The sequence below is a fragment of the Pinus tabuliformis genome, chromosome 1_2 (genome assembly GCF_031772625.1).
Source record: "Pinus tabuliformis cultivar Carrire ecotype Pingquan chromosome 1_2, CPIR1, whole genome shotgun sequence".
NCBI classification, from domain to species: domain Eukaryota; kingdom Viridiplantae; phylum Streptophyta; class Pinopsida; order Pinales; family Pinaceae; genus Pinus; species Pinus tabuliformis.
Window position 1 is genome coordinate 834789952 of NC_142298.1, and position 20927 is coordinate 834810878.

Here is a 20927-nt window from a genome sequence, read left to right on the forward strand (position 1 = left end):
AATTGAACAACAAAAATGTCATCAAAGAGTAAACCATAAGAAAACTAGGTGGAATTAGAGGCATCAACCTCAAATGGCACATAATCCACGAGGTTGGGGTAGCTCAACCTAGGGCTTGGACCTACTATTTCCTCAATACTCATTAGCCCATTGTGTGTTTCTTTCAACTGCAACACAATGCCATCTAGAATCAAGAGTATTTCATCTTTGGCATCATTTCTGTCAAGTAGGACATAACCAAAGAGTGCCTTCATATGCCAATGGAGATCGATAATGTACATATATTGATTCTATTGGCCATGGATGTGCATTGCATCTGGCACCCACGCTGTAACTACATACATAACCTCAGAGGCAAACAAACAATTGAACTCACAAGCCAAGGAGAAAGAAAGAAACTCAAGATCAAAGCCCATATACCACTAAAAAACTCACACACAATTAGACAGAAAAAATTAGCAAGAAATGAAAATATACACCTGATGATGTAACCCATGTGGCCAACATCATGATGACATGAAATCTTATTGTAGGGATGAATGATTTGGTTCATGCATGGACAGCTTGAGGAATACGAACCAATACTTAGCCATGGAAAGACTGCAGAACATGGTGCGGAAAGAAAGCACTCAACCTAGATCTGTGGGGGGAGGTGGCAGCATCTTGGCCCTCCCCACCATGGCAGACTTCCATTTTCAAAGAAATACAAATATTGTAAATAAAATATATCATGAAACTATATTGTTGACAATGAATATTCAAAAAACAAAAACATTGCAATTCTAAACCTCTTCTTCTTCTAGAAGAATTTAAACCTACATTAATTCAACTCCTAAAATGATTCTGTTTCGTGGCTATTCTAGTATCTACGTCTTTTGAAATGTCTTCTGCAAACCTCTGAGCAATGTTTGAAATTAAAGATTTTGAAAATAAAGTCAAAAGAATACCTTCAAACTTGATCAAATTCTTCCTAGGCACCTTTGTTTTATTTTTTGGCTGTTCTCTGTCCCATACAGGACATTCCTCGGAATCATTCTCTCTTCTACAGTTTCTCCATGGTGCTTGATATGATAAGCAGGTTTCGGCACTGCACTGATACAGATGGCTGCCGATTGGCGGCTTCCCTATCCAACGATTACCTAAAATCACAAATTTTTGGATGGATATAGAAGCTTCAAATTGATATAGGTGGCGGTTCCGTCTGAATGAACTTTGAATTGATACAGGCTGCGGATTTCTCTAAATAATGAATTGATATGAACTGGTTGCGGCTCTCTTTGAAAAAGCTTCGAATTGATGCAGGATGCGACGACCCATTTTCTTCTTATAGTGACTCAGCTTCACCGAATAAACACGGACTACACTTCTTTTCACCCGTTCTCCATTCTCTGTATTAACCATTCCATCCTTGGAACATCAATAAACCAAATAACCTGTTGTAAAATAATTCTTTGAAACAGAGAAGATGGCAACAATCACCATTTTCTGAAAAGGTAAAATTTGTAATGAGAAAAAAATCACATTGCCACATATGTGGTTGTTGATTCAGGCTTTGTTGAATCTCATATTGAGACTTCAATATTTGCAGGAATCATACATGAGTTTAAAGCTAATTCTTCCGTGTTTGGTTGTTGATTCAGGCTTTGTTGAATCTCATATTGAGACTTCAATATTTGCAGGAATCATACATGAGTTTAAAGCTAATTCTTCCATGTTTGTTTTTTAATATTGAGCAGAGTGGAAAAATGATTGATTCACTGGTAGAATGTTGTTACAAGGATTATGTGTGATTTAGTTTGATTTTGAATATCTATCATTTCCCACAAGTAACCTATTGTTTTTGTTTTTTTAATAGTCCAAAAATATATATTTTTAGCAAACAAATTATGCTGCATTGGGGTATATTGCCTTTCAGTGGATTAGCACCTTCAGTAACATTATTATTAGTTGTGCTGGGCATCATATCTTTCAGAGGGTTACCAACTTACCACCTTCACGAGGCAACAACCTTCCTTTTTGCTGTTCACTTTTTCTGACTTTTATTTACTGCATGGAAATGGAAATGGAAATGGTGATGAATATCCATTGGCACTAAGCATGCAACTTTTAAAAACAATGGGCTTTGGTTACTGCATGCTTCGTCATCTTTATCTCAATTGTATTATCTTTATCTTAGTTGTAAAATCAAAATCTGGTGGTGGATAAAAGTGAGGTCATCTTACTGGTAAAATCAAAATCCTGTGGTGGATAAAAATGAGGTTAAATAATTGACTTTGTTCTTGTCTATCCTATTCCAAAATATTCCCAATATATGCAATCTAATTAAATTCAGCACACTTCGACACTTGAAATTCCTAGTTTGGTAAGAGGATGATCATCAATTACCGTTAGACCCTTAGACTCAGAGTAAGATTGCACTACATGATAACTTGCTCATATTCTATATATTCTATGCCAATAACCATGTGTTTAGAGTCTTCTTTTGATTCTATTTTGGATATAAATGTTGTTTTTGAGAATCTAATTTTGTTCATTTAATGTTTAGGGGCACACTCCTATCTTTCCACGCATCTTTGGCCATGAGGCAACAGGGTCTGTTTCTCTAATCCTTTACTTTCCGTTCCTTTTTCATGTCCTCCATGATTTCCACTATACTCTGTATTTTACATGGTTTATATATCATGTTATTGCAGGATCGTTGAGAGTGTTGGAGAAGGTGTAACTGATCTCTGTGAGGGTGATCACGTCCTTACTGTTTTCCAAGGGGAATGCAAGAACTGTAGACATTGCAAATCTGATAAAAGTAATGCATGTGAAACTTTAGGAATTGAAAGAAATGGTCTTATGCATGGTGATCAGAAGAGCCGTTTTTCAATAAATGGGAAGCCCATCTATCACTTTGTTGCAGTTTCAAGCTTCAGTGAATATACTGTTGTCCACTCCGAGTGTGTTGTCAAATTGAGCCCAGATGTTCCCTTGGGAAAAATTAGTGTGCTTGGCTGCGGTGTTGCAACAGGTAAGAATTATTTAGAATGTTGCTTCTTGTTGTTCAATGAAAATTAACATTCAATATCTTTTTATCACTTTATCATTTTGAATTTTGAAATCATGGATACGTAATTGAAAAGATGCAATAAAATTTCTGAAGGAAGCATCATAGAATGTCTCAGGGACGTGATGATTTAGAAAACGACTTTGAACACAATTAGTAAAGAATCAAGATCTATGTTACAAAACAGGGTAACTGTTCCTTTTGGGTTATCATGTTTCTCCCAAAGATTACTTTCGTTGTCAATGATGTAAGAATTCCATGATTTACTAATAATAAGGATGTTAGAAATTAAAAGCGAAAGAATTTGAAAAATGGTCATGAAAAATTCTGGCAAGTAAAGTATGCATAGAATTAGTTTCCTTTTTAGTCAGAATTGAACTTTTCCCTGTGATTATTTTTATTTTCACTGTAAAGATGTGATTATTTTTATTTTCACTGTAAAGATGTTTAATAAGATCGTGGAAAAACAACTTATTGGGCTTTAACTGAGAAGAGTTGTAATACCCTTTTTCATGTGTATTCCTTTACCCACCTATTCTTTTAACGTTATCCGTTCAAAGCTTTATCACTTCAGTCACATCTTGAGGTGGTTTAATAAATTAATACAAGGGACCATTTACATCATTTGAAAGCCCACATATGTATAGCTCCAATGCTTGGAGGTTGGAATTGCACATTCTTTTTGTTCCTTAGTTTGCCTAGATTTCACCCAAGTCTCTTTTTGTTCAATATCAATTAATTGAAGAATTTTTTTTATAGATATTTCAATGCATTAATCCTTAGGCGTTGAAATGAAATAGAGTGCAGCATTGGAAAGTGACATTTCACAGAATCATACTTAAGAGAATTGAAATATCAGGATGACAATAGTCAAATTGAGATAAGATCCATAACAAACGGTTACTTCCAAAAACCTTAGTAGCATCTTGACAGAAGCACAACAATATAATTTGAGGATTCGATCCTTGAGTTCAAATTTATAGAGCCTACTTTGTATTAGAAATTCATTTTTGAAAATTTGAAGTGCATATGCTTCTGTTGAAGTTGTAAATAAGTGGATTTTGCTTGCTATAGGTTTTGGAGCTGCTTGGAAAATCGCTAATGTTGGCAAAGGATCAACTGTAGTCATTTTTGGCCTTGGAGCAGTAGGCTTAGCTGTAAGGACTTCATAACGAAGGGATTTAACATTAATTTGACTTCGGATTGAAAAGATTCTATGCATGCACGGTATTTTTAATTCCTTCTTAGTGTTCAACCCCATGGATTCAATCTTCTCGTTTTGATGGACAGGTAGCACAAGGTGCAAAATTAAGGGGGGCATCTCGGATAATTGGTGTCGATATAAACCCTGACAAATTTGAAAGGGGTAATTCCTAGTTCCATCCAACAAGAATGCTTCCAGATGCTTCATCTCACTTTAGAAACAGATTGTTTTTGAATTTCGGAAAAGTTTTGAATTTGCTCAAGCCGTTGTCTTCTTTGACAGGGAAAGCATTTGGTGTCACTGAATTTATCAATCCCAGTGATTACAAGCAACCAACCCAAGAGGTAAGATGTAGAACTTTCTGAAATAAAGAGATATATCATATGGTTTATGCAAGCTACCTAAATTGACATTACCAATATTTTATTTGAATAAGATGAAATAACAGCTTATGAATGTTTGATACGAATGGAAGGTAACTGAACTAATGTGTTAACATTCTTTATCAATTAATGTTGCGTGTGGAAAAAATGTGACACTTACTTTTTATGGTAAAGAAAATTCTCACTAATCAGATCAAAATCTATATCAGAAGAGCCCTGATCTGCTCTTATGGCTCCGGCTTAATACCAGGTATATTAAATAACGGAGTATCCTCTGTTCATAAACTACCAGGCCTAAAAATATACAAACAATAGGAGTGATTAACACTTAATATTGTTTGAGAGACAAAAAAAATGGCAGAATGCTTTGCATAACCTTTTCAACTGCTGCCCAGAGATATGATGGCATTTATCCCTGATTTTGAGCAGTAGTCGGGCTTCTTTGACTTGAAATTTCAGAGTTGGTGGCATGCCTATAACACCGTCTCAAACAAACATATTTGCCAATAAACAGCTGCAGAGGCACCTATTTGTCCATTATTGCTCCCTCTATGGTCCCTTGCAATTGGCTGGACCAACCATGTGAACCACAACCTAACTGGTTGAGGCATATCTCTGACATATTCATTTTAACCTCACACATTAGTATGTGTAAATATCTACACACACCCTTTTCTACGGTTTGGTTTCCTTGGCTACCAAACCTCAGAAGTCAAACACATGACCACCATCAAAATAATTGCAAAGTTGGATCAGTTTTCTCAAACAAGTGGCCAGTATCCTGAGACAAGGTTCTATCTCAACAAGCATTAGTGGGGCCATTTAGAAATATTATAATTATATTATACATCTTTTAATTCTGCCACTTCTTAGTCTTGTTATGTCATTTTTGTGTGAGATGTGCCTCCGGGAATTAATCCCAGCTATCAGTTAGATAGTAATTTGTTTTTAATTTTGACATCTTGGTCAGCCCCTGGGGACTAAATAGAGAGTCCATGGATTAACATGCATAAGGACAGCATATTTCTTGCCAATTGAATTAGATGTTAACTGATCATTTTTACAATAGCATTGTCACCCATTGAAACCTGATGGTGATATTGGTTCTAGGAAACTTCCACAGGTTCTAAACTTCTATGTAATATTCCACCTATAAATTTGATGCTAAGCCTTTTGACCAAAGATATTATTTCACAACCAAATAGTCTTATGCTATCAGAACAGTCAACTGGTTAATAGCCAACTATGATAGATTTTTTCTCCTAAGGAAAAAATGCTATCTTGTATTTTCATGATTGCATATATCCTTTGATCAATGCTTGCAACATACTCAACCACTCCTGTGCCTGCTAGGATGGTCGACCACTGGAAAATTTCTCCATTTTCCCACTGAATTTACCCATAATAACCAACTCTGGTACCATGTAATTATTCTTCCCTGTCATATCAAGCAATCAGTCATGTGATAGGACGTGTGGACTTATGCAATATGAGATGTAGATTCATGCAATTCACAGTAAACATCCATAAATATAAATGCATTCTGTACATTAAACATACAGTTAACACACAAATACACATCATAAATAGCATACAAACTCATGTAACAGAACACTTATCTTTAGAGAATGATTACACCAACTGGTCGCTAACATGGGACATTCCTCCCAGCTGTAGGCACTATTGCACTAGGGCTTTCTACAACATGACATCCCTGAGATGGGGCTATGAGTCCACAAGGACAAACAATAACTCCCTCAGCTGATTTCCCACTAATTTCTCAATCTATTTAATCACACAACCATCCAAATCACCAACTTTCGTTCTCCTAAAATCTGCACAACCCAAAGAAGTGGACCCCTTATTTGTAATGCAGTCCTTTAGGCTATCATACCTCTTTCCTGGTCTCTAGCACAAACTGGCCAGGAAATCTTAATGCTGGGATATGTAGGGATTCATAATGGAAAATTTTACACAGGATTACATATAGGCAATCTCAACCTTCAATTACAGGCTTCATTCTCTTTCCCCTTTGCAACTCATCGCAGGCTAGAATGATGGTAAGAATGAATAGCAGAATGGTGGAGAGAACGAAAGCAAAGGATATATATGCATGCTTCGAACTTGCCATTTGGCACCCAAAGAACTTCATTTAATTACATTGGCACATATCTAAAGGTTGATTTGGACTTTGGATTACAATAAATTAGTATTTCCAATCGTCAAGTCCCTTTAGCTCCCTCTTGTTCCTCTCTCGTGGAGTCATAGCCCCCCATTGTTTTAGTGACTAGTCCCCCTTGTCTCGCAGCCAACAATGTATTTTTATTAATAAATTTTATGTACAACATTTACATTACATGGCCCTTAGCCATACTATAAGGCTTACAGCCTAATTCACATGTATACATTAGATTGCATTCCAAGGATCAAAACTTGGACATTACATTCTCCTCCTCATTTTTGGGTCGTCCTTAATATAGGTCACCATTCATATCTATACAATTTTTACATCAAAAATTCAAAATAATTGTGGGCATGCTTCCCGAATTACATATTCCAACTCCCATGTCACTTGGGGATGTAGTAGGTCTATTGGACCTTTACCTATTCAATGCCTTTGTTGTGGAGCATGTTGACTTTTCAGTGTAGGATACACATTGGTTCTACCTAAAAGTCCACTTTGGGCTTCACCTGAATTAGATTCCAATTAGTGACATGGTTAGAACTTAGGATCATGCACATACTTCTATAATAAAGATAAATGAAATACATTATGCACATGCATAGATGCAAGCAATGCAATCATATATGCAATTGGCCCTATCCTGTGAAGTATCTCGAATGTTTCACAAAATGCAACTACCAATTTGGTGCAACATCTAACTTTAGTGAACTTCTCTTCGGATTCACTTTTAGAAATACATGTTTTCCCACTTAGAATTCTCTTGTTATTGTACCCTTGCTTGAATAATTGTTCTACCTATCTTGGGTTGCTTTCAAATTCTATTTGATTTTGACCATTTGATCTTCCCTCTCCTTGAGCATCTTAGGCCCAAGCACTACTCTATCCATTGGATTATCCTAGTTTTGGAGTATCACACTTTTTTCCACACAATTCTCCAAATGAATTCATTTTCAAGGATGCATGATACCCATTGTTTTTTTGAAAATTCAACCAAATGTGAATATTCATCCCAATTGGATGGCTTCCCCATCATATACATTCTCAACATGTCCTCAATTACTTGGTTGACCATCTATGTCTTCCCATCTCACTTTGGGTTATTGTTATAAATGTAAATGACATAAATATATATAAATAATAAATAATAAACAATAATTCATTATTAATTAGTAAACACATCAAAGGACATGTCTCAAAGAAAAGACATGACTTGCTATGAAAGGGGACTCTCTCCTAGTATTTATAACGAGATTCTCATTTGTAGTTCTATCATATCATATCATTTTCTCACACACTATTCTAATAAAAATCGATGCACCTCAGGTTTGGTCTATGCTTTAGCTAGAAACATAAACACATTGAAAATGCCAAGCTTCAAAAACTTTTGCACAATGGAAATTACACAAGCAATTAGATCAATGTACAATACACAATAATTATGCCCTAACTTGTTTCTTATTAATCCATTAAAAAGAAAATCTTTAGGGCTCCCAGACCAAGGATAATGGTCCTTTACATCCTTGTGCAATGCCAAATACTACAAAAAATACTTATACAAAGTACCTAGGTTGAGGCTAAGTCCTTTTAGTTCTCATTTTCCTTCAAACAGTGGTTGTCCTTTGCCACCGAAGCCTACATCCATTTGCTGTAGCACACAAGGAACTCCTTTCCCTCCTTAAAGTACCCATCCAACTCTCTTTAGGCTAACAATGAACTTTCTTCCCACCTAGTCTTCTGAAGCCCTCAACCGCCTTCAATAGCCATCCTGTCCCTTGTGGCCTATTGCTTAGGCCCTCGACCTCCTGTTCCAACCTATAGCCAACTCGTTTAACTTTCCTATAACCTTTAGACCTTCTGTTCCGACTTCGGAAACCCTCCAGTAACCCTTGTTCAGGCCTCAACCTATTCCCTTAGGCCTATGACCTTCTTTACTAACCCTCGGCTAGCCTCTAGCACACTTAGTAGCTCTTGGCTTGCAGCTTTCCCTACCAAGACTTCTTTAACCCGAGTCGTGGCTGATATTTCCTTGCTGCTACAGATTCAGGGCTCAATCCAAATTCCAACCCTTTCCATTATTGTAGCTTGTCTTCAGGCCCTATGAGCTACTAAAGCATCCCTAAACCAGACTCAACCTAACTTTTCTTGGCCTCGAACCTCCTCCATAGACTTTCGCATGGTGTGCAACCTTCTCCCTAGCTGCGGTCTCTTTCTCCACCATAAACCCGTGAGCTCTTCTCTTCTAGTTGTGGCCTACTTGCTTGGTCTCACAACCAAATTTCTCTTGGATGAAACCTCCTTTTCTCCAGTCTGTGGCCCTTACTTAACTGTCCTTTTACAACTTGCTCCAAAAACTAGTCTAGCAAATGGCTCAACAAAACTTAGTCTCTCTTACAGCCCTTCACACAGGCTTGCGGCCTCCTTGTCTCTTTTGTGGCCCTTCATACATGCATATCGCCTCCTTGGTGCCATGCATTGCCACACAACTCAAATGATGACTCCTCACTTTATTTATACTTTTCCAAGGGGTGTGAAACCCCAAGAGGTGTGTCTCTTGGCCTTGTTAACCGATTTGAGCTGACTTGACACCTTGAGTCGGCCTGTAATTAAATTAAAATATTAAATTCTTTTGTTTGTGTGCAAAGCCCCAACAAACAAATTAGAAAGGCGCAAGGGCTTCTACAAATAGAAATACCTTACGAGCTACCAAATTTTGACACTCCCTTTGATTGAAGAAGGTATTTCCACCACCAATTGGAAGTGGCCCTACCTCTGAATTTGATCCAAAACAACATCCTTCTGGAAGACCTAGATCTTCGAAGACACCATTCTCCTAGAAACCTCGCGCTTTAGAGCATCCTACATGGCCATCCAAACCATGACTTTCCTTGTTCCTAGAAATCTCCAACTCCATGACTTTTCCTTGCATGGTTATGACTTCCTTGCATGTGCCATGACTTTTCTTGTATGATCACAACTTTCCTTGCACAATTCATGACTTCCTTGCATGAACCGTGACTTTCCTTGTGTGCACCATGGCTTCTTGTATGGTCTATGAATTTCCTTGCACACACCACGAATTTCCTTGCATGGCATGGAAGACTACACTTTATCTCTTGAACTTGAAGGTTAGACTTCCACTATGCAACTGAATCTCCCTCTATGCTACTGGACTCCGTCTGAGCCTACACAAACTTCTCTTGACTTACTTTGCTTTACCGCCCAAAGAGTAACCTCACAAAAACTTATGCACATGCTGCCACTGAGCTTGTGTCCTTTCAAGGTTAGTCCAAAGTTGTGGTTGAACGCTAGGCCTAGTCCACTCTAGACCACCACAACTCAATTCTGCAAGCGTCCTCATCCTTTTGGGCCAAACACCTCATATGCACATGGCTCCACTATCAAATGTGCAATTCGACAAAACAATGAGGATACTATCTCATGAAACTCATCAAACTGCAATCCATATGAAGCTACCTCATCCATGGCAAAGTACTCCCTACCAAGGAACTTGAGTTGTCGCAACTTACTTTGACAAGTCAACAGAAGTCCATCGACGGTATCGACAAGTCGCCACTCAACACACTGTTGTGCATTGAGTTCTCCACCAAAACTCCCATTTTTCCACCCCAAGCTGCAATAATCCATAGCTCATTGTCTGAACATTCTATGCCATGTCTCACAAGGCATACCTAGCCAACTCTCTTGGAAACACTATTATTTTTTGCAACAATCCCACAACTCCTTCTCAGAGCTGCCACCTGTGCACAAATTTGACCCAACTACTCTTCAAAGTAGCTCTGATACCATGTTAAAATTCCATGCACCTTAGGTCTAGTTTATGCTTTAGCTAGAAAACATAAACACGTAGAAAATGCCTAACTTCAAAAACTTTTTCCTAGTGCAAATTACGCCAACAATTAGATCAATGTATGGTACACAATAATTATTTCTAAACTTGTTTCTTATTATTCCATTAACAAGAAAATCCTTAGGGCTCTTGTACTAGGGATAGTGGCCCTTTACATCCTTGTACAATGCCAAATACAATACAAAATACCTATACAAAGCACCTAGGTTGAGGGTGAGTCCTTTAAGCTCTCATTTGCCTTCAAATTGTGGTTATCCTTTGCCGCCAAAGCCTACAACCACCTATAGCACATAAGGCACTCTTTTCCCTCCTTAAATTTCCAACCAACTCTCTTTAGGCTAACAATCAACTTTTTGTCCACCCCACAGCCTTCTTAAGCCCTCGACCCCATTCAACAGCCTCTTGTCCCTTGTGGCTTGCTCCTTAGGCCCTTGGCCTCCTGTTCCAACCTACAACCAGTTCTTTTAACCTTGTTGTAACCCTCAGACCATCTGTTCTGACTGCGAAAACCCTCCTGTAGCCCTTGTTCAAGCCTCAACCTGTTCCCTTAGGCCTATGACCTTGTTTACTAACCCTTAGCTAGCCTCCAACACACTTCACAGCTCTCGACCTTCCTTTCCCGGCTTGTGGCCTGCCTTAATAAGATTTCTTTAACCCTCGTTGTTGAGATTTTCTTGTTGCTACAAAACCAAGGCTTGGTCCAACACTTTCCTCCACTGTGACTTTCACTTCAAGCCCTACGAGCTACTACAACAACCCTAAACCAACCTCGGTCTCTCTTTTCTTAGCCTCGACCCTCTTGCATACACTTCCATAGGGCTTGCGACATTCTCCCTATCTACAACCTCTTTCTCCACCATAAGTTTGTGGCCTCTTCTCTTCTGGTTGTGGCCTGGTTGCTTGGGCTTGCAACCCAGTTTCTCCTAGTTGTGGCATGGTTGCTTAGGCCTGCAATCAACTTTCTCTTAGTTATGGCCTGCTTGCTGGGGCCTGCAACCAACTTTCTCCCAGTTGTGGTCTCCTTTGTCTCCAACCTACGACCCTTCCTTAACTGTCCTTCTGTGGCTTGGTCCAAAAACCAGTCCAAAAAATGCCTCAACAGAACTCGGTCTTTCTTGCGGCCCTTCAAATAGCCTTGTAGCTTCCTTGTCTCTCTTGCATCCCTTCACACATGCATGTGACCTCCTTGGTTGCCCACCTTGATACGCAACTCAAATGATGACGACTCACTTTATTTATACTTTTCCAAGGGGTGTGAAACCCCAAGAAGTGTGTCTCTTGGCCTTGTTAGCTGACTTGAGCCGACTTGAGCCGATTTGACACCTTAAGCCGACTAATAATTAAATTAAAATATTAAATGCTTTTCTTTGGGTGCAAAACCCTAGAAAATAAATCAGAGAAACCCAAGGGATTTTCCAACTGAAAATACCTTCCGAGCTACCAAATTTCAACACATTGTATATATTATTTGATGGCAATGGATTTCTTTATTGTATTCCAAATATTTTGGATATTAAATATGTGAGCCAGGTTTGGCTATCATATTTGGCATTAGAGCTTCGTTTTTGATCTGTCTTTTGGCCACTTGCTTATCAAAGCCATTCTAATATGGCTTTTGGCCATATAAAAAAAATTCAGAGTTTCTTTGTCTCTGGTCATTGACCATCATTGGCCCTTAATCGATTACATTCAAGAAATTCTAGTCACCTAGAAAAAAGAAGAATAATATACTATCACCATTTTTATCACAACGAGTACCTTTCCATACACTATTTGCAAGCAGTCATACGTAGGGGTTGTCCAAACCCAATTGCTATAACTTCCATCGTACCATCAATTAATTTTGTAAGCAATAAATCTTTATATTTTTCAATTAAAAGTGAACAGTCGTACATAGTTGTTGATTACTAGAGGTTCAACCCTACACCATTTGTGTTGCTACCGGTCGCCAAATCCATACAATCCACCATCATTTTGTACAATTTATATATTTACCTCATCATCATTTTGTATAATATATATATTTACTGTCTTTATGGATATCTTTATTTTCCAAGTATTTTGGATATTTTATTCATAAGCATATATGGTTGTCACATTTTGATATCAATTTGTATATTATGAGTCATCCATCTTTGTCCATACAGCCATAAGGTCAAACTATTTTGTTTTCCGCTGCTCTTCCATTCTAAAACCATACCACTGGCCATAAGGATATGAATTTCAAATTTGAAAGACAATCAAACTCCACTGCAAGTTCTGATGATTTTCCCAAAGAATGTTGACGGGTAGACAACTTTTCTGGCTGTATTTGACAGAAAAATCACCCTGTGATGGCCCATCAAATTCCATCCCTGAAAAGCCATACATTCGTTTCCATCAATTTTGTAGCCATGCATACAATCACCATTGTTTGTACATCCACCATCATCTTTATGGATTTAAAATGTGGCAATCTGTTGACAGTTCAACAACTAATTGTAATTGATTTTTTGTGCATAAAATCACCATTGTCTATACATCCGCCACCACTTGTACAAATTTAAACCGCAGCGATCTTCCAATTGTACAAGAATTAACTGTAATTGAATTTTCATACATTTGTACACCACCCAACTGTTAGAAAATCAGAAAGGCAGAAGTATTTTCTCTTGTTGATAATTACTTATGATTTCTTTGAGTTATTCTTATCTTTCTTATGTTCTTCTTTTATCTTAATTCATCAAGCAGTTACCAAAACCAAAATAAGAAGATCAAGGACACCAGATGTAGGTTCACAACCAGGGCTAAAGCCCATATATAGGGGAAAACCCAGTCAAGAAATCTTCCTTCAATAATTCAAATGAGATTGACCAAGACCCTAGACCAACAAACCTTCCTCCTCCACCAAGTTAGCCCTCAAATTGTTCTTCCAACCTTAAAAGATCAACTGCAACGATGTTGCATCAACCCTGCTTCAATACTGCATCAAGGACAAATTTTCAACCTTGTTGCACCTGAATTTCGGCCTAGCTTCAAGTCTACAATTTCGGCCTTCCAACAACTTCAGTTTCTCTGCACATGTGAGACAAGAGAGAGAGAATTTTGACTTCCTTAGCAAAATAACGTCCTCCTTCTCCTTCGCTAGCCCTTTCCTTCTTCCTTCTTGAATTTCACACTTTTACTGCTTCCAGCGACTACAATTTGAACTTTATGAGAGATGTCTTCCAAATGAGTCGAGTTTTTGCTTATACATAGTCCTTCTAGGTGATCGAATTCTTCCTTTGAGGCCTGTTACCGCTCAAACTAGCAAGGGACCTAAAGGGTCAAACGCTAGGCCAAGGGAAACAAATGGAGACTTAGCCCATTGTCACCTCAGCTAAGGCTCCCTACTATTTAAGGACTTTCACTAATGGGAGGAGACCCGGTATATATGCAGTCACAAATGAAGGATAAATCAACAAGCGGATATAAAGTAACCCAAATAATCCCTTTCCAGAAGAGGGTCAAAAATGGAGCTTGCTTGCTTTCTAAGCAAGGCACAATGTCTTCTAGGAGAAGGATGTGGGGATTTGAGGGTTAGGTTGATGGAATATGATTTGTGAAAGAATTTTCCAATCCCTAAAATCCTTATTGAAATTGGTCCTAGATGGTTCTTGAAGAATTGTTTTGTCAAAGGAGTGGGACCACACGGGACCAAGTGGACCCAACCTAGGTTAAAAGGCAAGAATCTAGCAACCAATGATGTTATTAACACAGACAAGAAGGGGGAAAGGATCAAAGAAAGAATTTTGACTTAAAGGTGTTAAATTGATCCTATGAGGCACTAGCCTTGGGGATACCAGGGCAAATTTTGATCTCAGAGCTAGGGCTTGGGTTATCGCACAACTCCATTGTTGGAATGGCTTCAAAATTGGAGGATGCCTTGAGGACACACTAGCGTAGCAGAGGCTAGGAGATCAAACTTTTTGGAGTGCTACTTTGTCAAGGAAATGATGCCCTAGGTGACCCAACTAGGCTAGACCTAGAAGAAGGTTAAAAAAGGGTTAAATTTTGAGTGACCACCTCTTAGTAGATCAGTGCCTTAGTCTTGGGAGAATGGAGTCTAGGATAGATATGAATGAGGACCTTTGTTTCTTAGTCAAGGAGGCCTTAAGACTACCTCGCTTGCCTTCTAGGGCAAAGGGAAGCAACCTTACATCTTTATATTTTGATTTCCTAAAGGTGATGGCTTATCGAGATAAATTTGTTGATAGAATTATCCTTAGGAAATTTCATTCAAAACTACATGGCCCATACATTGAGAGATGATATATAGAGACAAAATTCCACAATTCAAGCAGTAGATGCATGCAACAATTAGCCCTAAAAATAGCAAAATTCCCAATCCAATGTATATGACAAAGTAAAACAAGAATAACATTAAAAACATGTACTTACATGTAATAGAATATATCCAACCATCCACAATTTGACAATAGAGAAGCTCCAAGATAAGATCAACCAAATCCAAACATCAAAATTTATCCATAAAGCTCCAATTCATCCTCTAAGAAAAAGTGAAAAATTCTCAAGAGGGAGAAGATATCCAATCCAAAGTGATGATGAGCAAATGAACTCATCTCACTTGCATTTATACACTAATGAGGAGTTCGAATTAGTCTCCTAGGCCTACATAAGCCCCAGAAATAAAATAATGTGCTAATAACCTAACTTTTGGTGACAAGCCCACCAAACTAGCTCACAAATGAAATTATAAGGCTCTTAAGTGGTCAAATGATAAATAATACATGTCGTAGGGCCCTCCAAGAGGTCTGATGAGGTCCATAAGTGCCATAATGAAGAATAGGACCCTCAAAAGTGATGGACAAGGGGTTGGCCCCTTGTTCTCCAAACAATAAACCTGTGGTGCTCCCAGTGGGTGTGGGGGCACAAGAATAACTTGATGGGTCTCCAAATGAGTCGAAGATGCCTGTAGATCATCTGCAAGGGCTCTGATGATGGTGTAGGTGATGCCACATCATCCTACAAGTCCTGGGTCAGCTACCAAGTGCATGGTACATCTGTGGGGCCGACTGGGCAAAGGTGCACTAGATGCATCTTTATTTTCCAATAGGTGAATCTCGAGAAATCTCTGAACATCCTCGAGGATCCATGGAGTGTTGTCTATTGCTATGGAGTCCCATGGTTCTCAACTCCCACCCTACATGTGCCAGTGTAGCCCTTTGGAGGATTAAGACCTTGTATAGGGAGACCAAACCCAAGATGGAGACCATCTGCAATCCTGCATAAGATCTAATGCATCCCCTAGCCTTCCAGTACATGTCATTAGATAAATTAAGTAATGAGCTTACCAACCATGGACCATAGGTGGGGACTTCATAATGACGTGCCCTTCCGTAATGGGCTTCGGGATGTGCCAATGTCTCCCAAACTACAAATGGGGTTAACCAAATATCCTATTAGGTGGTTTCTACTTCTAAAGGGGATAATATGTTCAAGGTACATGCTTTAAAAGGTGGTGGTATGTGATATATAGGTGAATGAAGTAAGGGATGAGAAGGGGCAGCCCTGGGCCACATGCTTGGGTGCAACGGAGAAGTCGTGGTACATGAGGTGCCCCGACCTTGATTTTTCCACCCTTCTTTATATGTCTTTTGCATTTTTATGATTTTTCTTTGATTAACTACTCGGGGCTCAAGGGGTGAGAGCATGATGTATGAGATATAGCTGTGAATACCCCTTTTTGGGGTAGGGCGGTTCATTGCCCACCAGGGGTTGGGACAATCATTGGTTCCTATATGATTAAGGAGGCTCATAGAACCTGTAGGAACCAGGGTGATGGTCATGATGATGGGGTAGAACTCATGTATTGGCTTTTGCCCATGTGCTAAATGTGTTTTGTCCCAGCCATATTTTGCATTTTGTGGTACATTTTCCTGTTGAATGTGGCCAAATATGCTTTTACTTTTCTTTTTTGCCGCATCAACCTCCAGGGCATCATTCCAGGCCTGACCCAAGGTGTGGGCAAGGGAAAGGGTTGAGCTAGCCCTATGTGGACCCAGTGGAGGAATGTGGACCCAAGTGGGAGATATGATGAATGGTGAAGTCATGAGTGGAAAAGAGATCCCATGAGACTAGAATCCAAGGTTAATATCCAAAAGGGGTCCAGGGGACAAGAGCACAGACCTAGCCCATTCTTTTCGCTGAATCCCCACATTAATCCATGCCCATAAGTGTCCATGATAATCAAACTACAATACTCAATTACCAAATGACGAGTCATACCTTTAGTTTCGGGAGGTCCACCTTCAAACATACGATCATGGCAGATGGGTGAGGGACCACATGGCTAGCTCAGGTGGCGGAGAAATGGCACAATGAGCTAGCTGGTGGCTGCAAGGGGCTGCTGATTGCCGACTGAGGACCATCTTGGAGAAAAAAAATCTCCTGGGGATATCACCCACAAAATGGTGGGTAACAAGGCCGACATGTCCTTCCTTGAGGCCGACTTGGCTGAGGAGGCCTAATTGACCTATTTTACATTAAAATAATTTTATTTCTTGACAAATAATTCTCAAGAAAGGTTCTTTACATTGTGACATGGACAAGGACATTTAACATAAACCCTAGAAGTCTTCAATGGAGACATTGACCTAAAAGCAATTGACCCAAGCATGAAACCCATGCTTTAATAAGTCAATTTATTTAATAATAAAATTTCTTTTTCTTTCTCTTGACAAATATATTACATCATGACTCAAATATAATTATGAAGACCGACACTAGTTACATTCTTCAACACCAACACTCTATTCAATTAATAATTTTTACCATTTTAAAATTGTTGTTTGCACTAGAATACCACAGGGTTTTTTGGGAGCTCTAAGGAACTAGGGTTTTGAACAGAGGGCAACAAGCGCAAGCAGGTAACGATGGAGGGGCTTGGAGGAGGGAGCTCTACTCCCTCCTACAGTAACGTGGTTTCGAACAGAAGCAAAGAGGCGAGTCTGAATAATTTCAGGAATCCACCCGAGGTAGAAACAGACAACTAACACTCACAAGCCGGGAAGCAGCATTTCCCAAGAAAAGGATGGGACCCACATGGAAGCTAGGCGGGAAAAGATTCCTGGCGACATTAGTTAGAGAACAGAGAAAATGTCTGCAACGGGACCATGTAAGCCCAAGGCTAACATTAAACCCCGGGTGATCTTAAATGATCCAGCCCTTTAGGTGCACAGAGAACATATGGCGACTTATGTAGTCATTTGCAAGTTCATGGGCATATGGCCGATGGAAAAAGCTTTGTATACTTGGATAAGGAATAACTGGAAACCGAAGGGAGAAATAAATCTGCATCTTGGCTCCAAGGGTTTCTTCACAGTGGTTTTCACTAACCTAGAAGACAAAGACAAAGTTTTCGAAGGAGGACCCTACTTCTATGCTGCTGCAGGTCTCTACATGTGACCCTGGGTGATGAACTTTGTTCCTGAGCGAGAAACATTCACATCGGTCCTGGTATGGATTATATTATACTCCTTACCTTTAGATTACTGGCTGCTGGAATCATTGAAAGCTATAGGCAACAAATTAGGGCATTTCATAAAGATATCAGAGGCGACTCTGCGAGGGAAATATACCTCCTTTACCCGCATATGTGTCAAAATGGACTTATCGGGAGCACTCCCGGATGAAGTCATCCTGGAAGTTTATGACGAGGAATGGATCCAGGCAGTCGATTATGAAAACATCCCATTCAGATGCCGTAACTGTCATGAACATGGGCATCTCTTCAGGGACTGTCCACTCAACAAAAGGGAGGAATTCTTAAAAACCAACAAAGGAAAAGACCCTGAAGACTTCACCAAAGTGGGAGGCAGAGGAAAAGGAGGGGAAAAAAGCCCCAAAAGAAATCTAGCGAAAGCAAGATACCAAGTCATAACAGTTTTGAGATCTTAGAAGGAGGAGAAAATGGAATGCACAAGAAAATAGAAGACTATCAAATAGAAAAAGAAAAAGAGGATAATATGGAAATCATACAGGAGCACAATGGACAAAAGGAGGACACACCAAGCATCATGGAACCTGGAAGGGACCTTGAGATGACCCCAAGCGAAGGAGGTACGGAGGACCAAGACCTACAGGAGATCCTAGAGAGGGAGAACCTGGAACTAGAAAAGTTTCTAGAGCAGGGAATCAACACAGGAATAGACTCTCTACCACAAGAGGAGTTTGATAGAGTACAACAGCTATTCCTCCGAAGGTCTCACACAAAGGCAGCAGGAGTCAAAAGGAACCACGATAGCCAGGAGAACCGAGGGGTTAAATCAAAGGAGAAAATAACAAGACACTCCACCAAGAACCCAGGCAAGAAAAGAGGACGCAAGAGACAGAATGAACTACTGACAGAGTGTGGAAAACTCATGATCAATTCAAGTAAGATGAAAGATCTCACCAATTACTCCTTTACAAACCCATCATTATGAAGCTTACAACCTGGAACATTAGAGGACTAGGGAGTAAAAGGAAACAAAGAAATCTCAGTAACAGAATAAAAGAAGAAAAACCAGATATGGTATTTATACAGGAAACAAAATGTTCAGTAGACAAAATAAGAGAGCTGCACAGCAAATGGCTTATTAAGTATGATTATCTAGAAGTCAAAGCAAATAATTCAGCTGGAGGAATTCTTACTCTTTGGAATCCTCAGAAATTTGGAATCTTGGATGCTGAGGCATCAAGAAACCACCTATCAATGGTTATCCAACCGTTGGGGGACAAGGATAGCTACTTGATCACAAATGTCTATGGTCCTCAACTTTTGGACGACAAACTCAGGCTCCTCACCTCTCTGGAAGAGCTGAGAGAGAGACATCCAGCAGTACCCTGGATCCTGGGAGGGGACTTCAATATGATCAGAGCTCTCACAGAGAAAAAAGGAGGAACCAGATCACTTGGTAGAGACTCAATAGCCTTCCAGAACTTTATTAACAATATGAGACTGGTGCATATGGACGCAATAAATGGCATCTTCACATGGAACAACAAGAGAGGAGGAACTTCCCAAGTAGCCTCGAGATTAGACAGATTCATAATTTCGGAGGATCTCCTACTCAATGGTCGTTTCATGACTGCTTCCATCCTCCCTTTCAGAGGTTCGGACCATTGGCCCATTCAGCTGGAAGCCTCCTTTATTGGAACCCCGAGGAATAGGCCTTTCAGGTTCGAAAATGTCTGGCTTACCCACTCTGATTTCATCACTAATATTGGAAAGTGGTGGGCGGAAGAAATATCCACCCAAGGCACAAAAATGTTCCACCTACATCAGAGACTTAAACACATCAAGAGAAAGCTCAAAGAATGGAATTACAATAAGTTTGGAAATATATTCAAAGCCAAGGGAGAAGTGGAAAGAAAAATGTAGGAAATTAATCAAATTCTAATCACAGAAGGCTTCATAGAGGAAAAGAAAATGCAAGTGGACTCACTTCAACAAGAATGGGACAACAGATGCCAGCAGGAGGAGATCTTCTGGAAACAGAAATCTAGAGTCCAATGGATTAAGGAAGGGGAGAGAAACACCAGATTCTTTCACAAGTCTACCATGGAACACAGAGCTCATAATCAAATCACAAAACTTATAGATCCTCATGGTACAGAGCAAAATACCCACAAGGAAATGGAAGCGGTCCTGGTCCAACATTTCCAAAGTATAGCAGAGGAGACCATGGAAGACAGATCTCTATTTACTAAAAGTTTTACCCAACACATTCCAAAACTGGTAATCATAGAAGACAATTATAATCTTAACAGGCCAGTAACTGAGGAAGAGGTCAATGACGCAATCAAAGAGATACATAATGGGAAAGCTCCGGGCCTTGATGGTTTCAATGTAGACTTCTTCAAAATTTGCTGGGATATAGTAAAAAACGACATCCTGGAGGTGGTGGAGGACTCGAGAAAATCAAAATCAGTACTGAGAGCGATTAATGAATCCTTCATAGCCTTAATCCCCAAACAGGATAAAGCCATGACTCTAGATAGATTTAGAGCCATAGCTTTATGCAATGTGGTGTACAAAATCATTTCCAAAGTAATTGCTAACAGACTCAAACCCCTTCTTCCAACACTTGTGTCAAAAGAGCAGACTGGTTATGTGGAAGGTAGACAAATCCTTAATAACATCATTCAAGTTCACGAAGTGTTGCATTCCCTCAGGACCAATAAGCAAGCAGGTATGATAATACAGCTGGACA

The 20927-nt window shown here is 39.4% G+C and overlaps 1 protein-coding gene across 1 annotated transcript in view; it reads left to right on the forward strand.

The window, feature by feature from the left end:
* LOC149208519 (alcohol dehydrogenase-like 6) overlaps nt 1–20927 on the forward strand; it is a 90945-nt gene that overhangs the window by 34768 nt on the left and 35250 nt on the right. Inside the window, exons 3-7 of the mRNA XM_089396097.1 lie at nt 2546–2592; nt 2694–3016; nt 4127–4209; nt 4343–4418; nt 4539–4600. Coding sequence (XP_089252223.1) covers nt 2546–2592; nt 2694–3016; nt 4127–4209; nt 4343–4418; nt 4539–4600 — 591 coding nt within the window. The remainder of the gene's footprint in view (nt 1–2545; nt 2593–2693; nt 3017–4126; nt 4210–4342; nt 4419–4538; nt 4601–20927) is intronic.